This window comes from Lactuca saligna, chromosome 9 (genome assembly GCF_052625555.1).
Source record: "Lactuca saligna cultivar CGN05327 chromosome 9, ASM5262555v1, whole genome shotgun sequence".
Lineage (NCBI taxonomy): Eukaryota > Viridiplantae > Streptophyta > Magnoliopsida > Asterales > Asteraceae > Lactuca > Lactuca saligna.
Window position 1 is genome coordinate 54,953,434 of NC_136425.1, and position 8,944 is coordinate 54,962,377.

General features: G+C 37.1%; 1 protein-coding gene across 1 annotated transcript; it reads right to left on the reverse strand.

The window, feature by feature from the left end:
- Positions 1-4,272: 4,272 nt before the first annotated feature.
- Positions 4,273-8,541, reverse strand: LOC145016354 (uncharacterized). The gene is made up of 5 exons (XM_078974699.1): positions 8,202-8,541; positions 7,493-8,154; positions 7,066-7,172; positions 6,384-6,642; positions 4,273-4,539 (listed from the first exon to the last, which is right to left on the reverse strand). The coding sequence occupies exons 1-5, from the start codon at positions 8,539-8,541 to the stop codon at positions 4,273-4,275; spliced, it is 1,635 nt and encodes a 544-aa protein (XP_078830825.1).
- Between the last annotated feature and the right edge of the window lie 403 nt (positions 8,542-8,944).

Here is an 8,944-nt window from a genome sequence, read left to right on the forward strand (position 1 = left end):
ATATCATGCAAATAATTGTACCTCCTTTTGTGACTTTGCAAAGTCATCAGAAGCTAAAGTTAACTCATTAGAATATGCACTCATCATCAGAAAGAGAAGATCCGAGTATCATGCCCTATAGACAAGACCTTTTTGTTTCCTGCCTTTCCTAAGCAACTGTGTTTGGGTCCACAATTCAGGATCGTTCACATTATCTTAAGTCGAATCATCACCGTATTTTTGAGATAAGACTTTGTTATATAATTCCTAAAATATACCAAACGAATGCTTTATCATTATACTAAAAAGTAAAAACTAATATTAGTAAATATATAAAAAGATAAAGACAACTTACGATCACCACCCTAGATGTCTCATTCACAAAATACACTGGCACCTTTTTATCTCCCCAAGAATCTATTTTCTTTGATTTAGCGGTAAAGAGTGTCTTATAATAAAGATCAATGAAGAAGGGGTCTTCACCCGTCAGCTCTTTCTATATAAAGAACACAATATAATTGATGTAATTAGTGTTGAAAGAAAAATGTATCACTAAAATCTATAATTATGATTACTTACCAATTTAAGACGGTGCTCCTCAAATCCAATGCTACCACCCGCATGTCTGGCTGCCCCCCCCCCCCCCCCCCCCCCCCGAATTAGTGTTACTCATATGTGTCTCATTTCTGTAATATATATATATATATATATATATATATATATATATATATATATATATATATATATATATATATAATACAAACTAAAAAAACAAAATAAGCAATAATGTATTAGATTGCTTACCCTAAACAAACATCACCAAACATCTGTATTTATTTTAGCAGGATTGTACTTTGCAAGAATCTTAAAATTATCATTAATCTTTGCGATAACATGCCCACCTTTTCTTGCAGATTACCGATGGTTCCATGACATCCTTCATTCTACCCCTGTAGCGATCTTTCAACGTATTCTCAAATCCTTCACGAATTCTTCCTTTTTCATTTGGATCCCACCGGTATTGAGTCTAAAAAAAAGTAAAAGTTTAAAATGCAAAATAAGAATGAATAAGAAATAGATATTAAAAGTAGATATTTAATATATTACCCTGAAAAACTCAAAAATTTAAGTGACATCTTTCTTTGAAATTTTTCTATAAGTAATCTAAGGTTCATTAATAGACTACTAAAATATCTTTAAGATCGCTCGATGAATACTTTGTCTCCCAAACCTACAATATTGAAATAACCATATAAGGATGTTTATAACATCAACAATCATATATATATATATATATATATATATATATATATATATATATATATATATATATATATATATATATATATATATATAAGACTTACTTGTACCCCTTTTGTAAGGTCCTAAAATGGATCTTTACCAATAATCAAGCAATCAAACAATCAAATTGAATAAAAATTGGAATAAAAAAACAGAATTGAAACAAGCTTGCACACACTTTTATTGCTTAAAACGTCTGGTACAACTTGTTCTCTATAGTCGTGAACTCTCTGGTATCAACAACCAATAATGACCTAGATAACCTCTATTTATAGGGGACAATGACCGCAAACAAGACATGGACCGGAAACAGGGTTTATGATCGTAAACTAGTTTACGACCATAAACTGACCACAAACCGTGAATCGTAATTTGACCTACTATTACACCACAAAATACTCAAAAGAACTATTACAACTGAAAGCCTAGACCAAACCATTAATTGAGCACTTCAATCTCCCCCTTGGGTTGGGGCTAGCTTGGATTCAATCTTTGTCGACCACCAACACATCTGACTTCCCCATTTCTCCGTTCCACATTCGCTTGTTGATAATATCTACAACCATCGACGTATACTCTTTGGCAGCTTGCTCAAAAATTTCCTCGGCAACTTTAATTTGATGAAGACTCAGTTGATGGATATCCCATTTTCCAAACTGGAACAGATCTCTCCGGTTATATACACGAATGCATCCATATTTAAGCTTGATGATAGCGGAGGCTGTAGTTTCATCAAATACCCAGTAAAGCATGGAGATTAAGGATCCATCTGGATAGTTTTGAAGCACCGGGATTTGCTTAAACTGACTGGTAGCAGGCCACATCACAACTTGAAGTGGATGACTAGTCTTCGGATCAATCACATCAGTATATTGCTTGATAATAGACTCTGCAGTCTTCATTGCTGGAAAGCCTTTCTTCACTTGGTCTTCCAAGAAGAGCTTGAAGTGAGTTGCCTTTGGATCTTGTGATGGATTTGCAAAAGGAGCTTGAGATAACTCTGAAAGATCAACCCTAGTCCAAGAATGGAAGTCATGAAAATCTTTGTATAGTTCTGTGTTGCCAATCTTTCTTCTCACAATCCACATATTTAACATGTCATGAAATCCCCAAGAAACAATTTCGGATCTATCACCGTATGTATCTCTAAAACGTCTTTCTTCGAGATCAGTAACTGTGATTTTTGGTTGATCTCCAGGTGCATTTAGATCCGAGCTCTTCTTAAACAAAAGTTATCCCTTCTTAGTAGATTCAACAAGTCTAGCACATTTAAGAGCGATGATGTTAAGAGCTTGAACATGCTCTACTTCAATGCAATCCACAATGCGGTATGATTGAGCAGATGGTAGTACGAGCAGAGGATCTTGAGATGGCATAAACATATTCAATTCTTCAACAGAGGACTTAAACTTGTCACCAAGTTCTTCTGTTAGTTTCTTTTTCAAATCAAAATAACAAGCTATAAGGAGACCAAAGTGAGTCTGAAGATTAGAGATCTGCTTAGTCTATAAAGTCTTATCTTATTCAAGATCAAAAACTTGAGTCTTGAGCATGATATTTTCACTCATAAGATCAACCACCTTATTGTCAAGCTCAATGTTCTTTTGATTTAGCAAACTTATTTTTTTTGAAGCTCAACAATAGAAGGATTGTCTTTTCCAGTGATACCTTCCCTAAAAGAAATTCCTTTGGCTGTAGGAGAAGGCTCTGAACCTTGTTCCTGAGCCAAATGCAGGGCCAGCCTTACGGAGGAAACATCGAGATCTGGCTGGGGAGGAGATAATCCTATAGGAATAGAAGATCCGCCAGCTTCATTCGTGGTGCTAGGACCTTCACTGATAGATTCTGATGAGACAATTATAGGAGTGGTGGTTGGAGGAATTTGGAGGTCTTGAAGTATATCAGAATCAAGAATTCCCTGTCTGCGATCACGTCTTCTTCTTTTCAGAGGAGGTTTAGAGGTTTGGGTTGTTGTATGATCACTCTAAAGTGGTTTTGTAGTAGGAGAAACAATGTCAAGGGGAGGATTCCCTGAAACCGTCACCATAGCAGTTGTTGTTTCAACCACTTGTTTGTCAAGTAGATCAAGATCTTCATACAAGTCAGTTTCAGTCATACTCTTTGAGCAACATCATCGATATTGTCAAGTAGTTAGTTGAGATTTTCAGTTGACAAGTAATCTTCATTGGTTCCAAAATTCACCAGAATTTCATCCTTATCGAAGCCAGTAAGATCAAGATCTTCATACAAGTTAGTTTCAGTCATACTCTTTGAAGACCCTTCATTGTAATCACTTTGTACTGGAACTGATGTCAGATCATGTTCCTCAGCCACAACTGCATTGGGAACTACTGTATCTTCTCTTTCTTCGTCATATTCTGACACCGTGATAACTTCATCTTCTGAAATCACCCTTTCTGAAGAAGCAGGATCAGAGGATATTTTATCAGACGATCCATGAGACTCAGAGCTTTCGTTTAATTCAGCAAATTTTCCAAACTTTACAAGCGGATACAGTCCTTGGAAAATCACTTTACCCTTGCGATTTTGCTTGATGAGTCCAACAGTGTGAGGACCTAGTGACTTCATATCATGAGTGTCACCCTCCTTGACCATCTCAAGAAATTGAATGTTAATAAACATTTGGATGAACCTCGGATACATCAAGAAAGTATCTCAGGTTATTGCGTTGATGTTCACCACGAACTCATCCAGGATAAACCTCGAGAAATTGAAGTCTATCCCTGCCGCGAGAGACGCAATGGCTCCAGTGTTCCTTAGAGAGATCTCATTAGCGCCGGACCTCCTGCCAAAAATACAACTCACAAAGACATCAGCCAAGAATCTCCAATATGGTGGCATAAGCTTCTTCACTGTGGGAGGAAAAGTGCCTTCATAACCCATCTTCTTAAGTACCTTCTGGGCATCTTCTATCCCAATTTCAGTAGGAAAATTTGGTTGGTCATCAATCAACAAAGCTTGTCTGATAAATTATTCAGTAATCACAATCTTGCATCCTTTCACAACTGCATCAACAGTAACTGCTCTGTCATTATCTCTTTTCATTTTAGGAGTCTGCAAGAATTCCCTGATTATATCCCGATAAACTACAGGATTCACAGTGATGGCAGAAGCCAAGCAACAGTCTCTCAGCCTGTGGATCATTGACTTGAATTCTCTATGTGCTGCACGAGGATCAGCCAGCAGGATAGCCAGGTTGTGCATATCCACAACTTTCAAGTTAACATTTGATATGCACTAAAATGAGCCAAATAAGAAAACAAAGATATTTGAGCAATTAATGTTATAAGTTTTCTTAACTAATCGATTTAATTTTGGCCCTAAAAATCATTTTGACCAAACTGGAGTTTACGGTCAACCTAGGGTTGACGGCCGTAAACTCGTGGCCATAAGCTCTGGGCCGCAAACGGGGTTTACGGCCGTAAGCTCCCTGGCCGTAAGCTTCAGTCGTAAGCTCTGATAAATGATTTTTCTTCGATTGAAGCCCCCAAACCCTTCGATTTGATGAGATAATCACATATTCATAGTCGGTTTTGACCTACCTTCAAGATTCACCCAACAATTTCACAAAAACAAGAAAAAAAAATTTCGAAGATGAGAGAGGGTTTGTGGCCGAAAATAGAAAAATGAGGAATGGAGGAGATTCCGGCTGTAAACTCTCAATTTATACCCTGTTCAATTTTACCTGTCTTCCACACAGTATAATGCACAGTCCAAATCCCAAATATTTAAAAAAATAAAACTTTTTGAGGATTTAAAAAAATAAAATTAAAATTAAAAATAACATAAACTAAAAACAAAATAAAAATAAAAATAAAATAATTTCAAAAAATTTAAAATTTTGACAATTATAAATATAAATAAAAAATAAAACTAAAAATAAAAAATAAAAAAATACAATAAGACTAAACTTGCCTCAACAAACACTGAATATAATTTTGTGACACAAAGATCAAAGTTGTTAGATAGCCTTAATCCACTTGTTGATACCTTCACTTTCATGTCAATGTCTGGTCGATCGTCGGTATTGTGATCCACTTGAACACGAAAAATTGTGATAAATTTGGAAAAGATAATAAAGACAAGACATTTTTATTCCAATTTTTTTTAAAAAATTCCTAGAAACCATTTAGCTGACGACTACCAGGGATATTGTTGTCTACCTAAATTGAGCAACGAGATCTACAGACAACATGAAATTGTTCAATTTTAATTATACTAGAACATGTTTCCCGCTTCCTGATATGCTCCAATAATCAATGACTTCCAGAATACTCCTTACATCAGGTGAGTAGACAATTATTGAGAGAGAAGATAGATTTAGAATACATATGCTATACACCCAGGTCGGATCTCTTCCAATTTTAGAGGGATTAAAAAAAAGATTGATGCATATACTGTGTACCAGGTCGGATTGTAAGTCACGCAAAGGAGACAATATATGGCTAATAGATAGAAAGAATTGCATAGATAAAGGATGCAAAAGGATAGAGTTGCGTATGTTACAGTCCAGGTCAGATCTCTCGATCACCCAGACGAGGCAACCTATGACTAATAGACAAAAAGAAAGAAAATAATCTTCTACATACCTAATTTATCGGAATTCCCCAGTCACCCCATCAATACCAGAATTAAGGACAGAATCCGCACATCGACGAAAAGTTAATCCACAGTTCTAGATACGAGCTCTTTTAATGTGACCAGTAGGTTCCCATCAAGTGATATTATCAACATATTTTTGATTTTTTAATTTTTAATGTTTTTGGATTTTTGAAATTTTCATTTTTTTTGTTTGGTTTTTGTTGAATTCTCCCCATAAATTTGTGCATAGGAGAGAATGAAAACACTAAAATGCGCAAATTTAAACTATCCTAACCTAAAACAAAAAGTTAATCCTCAAAATGAATCATTTTCAAAAATCCCACAAGCACATCGAATCGAGCTTTGTTAAAAGGCTTGGTGAACAGATCTGCCACATTATTAGCAGTGGGAACCTGTTCTAGCCGGATGAGCGAACGCTCATAACAATCTTTGATAAAATGAATCTTGATATCAATGTGCTTGGTTTTGGAATGTTGGACATGATTTTTAGCAATTTGAATCGCAGCCTCTTTATCACAGTAAATGGGGGTTTCTAGATAATTCAAACCGTAATCCAATAACTGATATTGGATCCAGATAACTTGAGAGCAACAAGCAGATGCAACAACGTATTCCGCTTCCGCTGTTAAGGTTGAGACGGTATGCTGTTTCTTGCACTGCCATGACACCAGCCTGTCTCCAAGGAATTGACACCCTCCTGAAGTAGATTTCCTATCAAGCTCATAGCCTCCATAATTACTATCAGCAAATGCATATAAATCAAATTCAATATTTTTCGGGTACCGAAGACCCAATTTTGGGCTTCGTTTGATATACCGAAAGATTCTTTTGACAACAATAAAATGTGAAAGTTTAGGATTAGCCTGATAACGTGCGCATTGACAAAATGCAAACATGATGTCTGGATGGCTTGCAGTAAGATACATCAATGATTCGATCATCGATCTGTAGTGAGTCTGATCTACGGATTCGCCACTAGTATCTGGAGTCAGCAGGGGTCTTTCGGCCATCAGCGTCGATGCAAGTTTTGCGTCATGGAACCCGAACATCTCAAGAATATCCTCCATATACTTAGCTTGATGGAGCAGGATTCCGGTTGAATTTTGTTTGACCTGAAGCCCCAGAAACATGGTCATCTCACCCAATGAACTAATATCAAACCTCTTTTTCAGAACGCCTTCAAACTCTTTGCATAGTTGTGGATTGGTAGACCCAAAGATAATGTCATCAACGTAGATCTGGACTAGAATCTGATCGTTACCACCATGCTTGATGAATAAAGTTTGATCGATAGTGTTACGAGAGTATCCATGCTCGAGCAAATGCTTTGTGAGAGTTGCATACCACGCTCGAGGAGCTTGATGCAATCCATCCAAAGCCTTGTCCAACTTGTAGACATGATTAGGAAACTTCGAGTTAACGAATTCGAGTTAACAAACCCAGGGGGCTGAACAACATAGATTTCTTCCTTCACCTTGCCATACAAGAAGGCTGTCTTGACATCCATTTAGTAAACCGTGAAGTTCATGTAGGAAACATATGCAAGGAAGATACGAATAGCCTCCAAGCGATCTACTGGAGCATAAACCTCAGTGTAGTCAAGAACCTCGATCTGTCTAAACCGGCAAACCACCAATCTTGCTTTATTGCGCACTATGACTCCGGAATCATATTGCTTGTTTCGATAGACCCAACGTGTGTCAAGAAACTTTTTTCCCTTCAGTAACTTAACCAATTTCCAAACCCTAAGCTTCTCAAATTGATTCAGCTCCTCATGCATAGCATCTACCCTGTTGGGCTCATTCAAAGCCATTTCAATGTTCTTAGGCTCTATTTGAGAGATAAAGCAAGAATAGAGACATGCATTAACATCTCCATTATGACTTATAGTTTTAACTCCATCTCCCAGCTGACCAATGATGTTTTCGATCGGATGATCGCATTGAATTCTTGAGGGTAGTTCCATAAAAGTTAAAGTGAGAGCGGAAGCATCTCTAGACATGAACTCTCTTTCAACAAGAGTAAGAGGTGTAGCATCAGCACCAAGAGTATCATTTTGAACTGGATATTTTGGACTACCTAGTGGAATAGATGTCTCCCCCTCAGGTGAAGCTGATGACTCCCCCTCAGGTGAAGTAGAGGACTCCCCCTCAGAAGGTGAAGAGGATTCTGTTGGAGGTCTGTAAACAACTTCTTCGTCTTCGTCTTCAGAAACAATCTTCAAACCAGAGGAAGACCGAGATGAACCATCTAAAGACACATTAATGGACTTAAAGAACGATGTGTAATCAAATAACCAATCAGGGTCCACTCGTGAATCCGTTTCATTTCCTCCAGCCAGCGTACATCGAAGGATTCTACAATCTGCTTTGTCTTCTTAATGTAAACCCTATACGCGGTGCGTGCAACATATCCTACGAAATAACAATCATCGAATTTGGTATTGAAATTTGGGTTGGACTCCAGGTGAAGAAGGGTGCAAGGGAAGCTAAATACGCGAAAATGACTGACAGAAGGCTTATGACCATATAGAATTTCGTACGGAGTCTTCATCTGAGCTTTATTGATTAAAACGCAATTTTGAACGTAGTTAGAAGTGTTAATCGCCTTAGAAGAAAACAGGTAACTTGGAGTCATATAGCATCATCCTCGCAGCGTCTTTCAATGTTCTATTTCTTCTCTCAGCAACACCATTTTGTTGAGGTGTGTGAGTAGAGCTGTATTGACGCATAATTCCCTTTTCTATGCAAAAATGATCAAGAACATCATTCTTGAATTCTGTTCCATTATTAGTGTGAAGCGCCTTCATCCGGTTGTTGGTTTGTTCCCAATCAACACTATGAATTTCTTTATCAGATCAGCAACCCCAACTTTGTTGGATAAGAAGAAAACCCACATAAAACGAGAGAAGTCATCAATCACAACCAGACAATACGAATTTTTGTTGATGTTGAGGACCTTGATTGGACCAAATAAATCCATATGTAATCAATAGAGCACCTGACTGATTGAGTTAACATGTTTTGGCAGGTGTGGTTTT

Bases quoted from the DNA above. Each gene is read 5' to 3' on its own strand.
- LOC145016354 (XM_078974699.1), bottom strand. From the start codon at position 8,541: ATGACTCCAAGTTACCTGTTTTCTTCTAAGGCGATTAACACTTCTAAC. The intron at 7,173-7,492 runs GTTTATGCTCCA...TTATTCATCAAG, and splicing joins AGGTTCTTGACTACACTGAG to CATGGTGGTAACGATCAGAT. The intron at 6,643-7,065 runs GTTTGATATTAG...ATTTGCTGATAG, and splicing joins GAAGGCGTTCTGAAAAAGAG to TAATTATGGAGGCTATGAGC.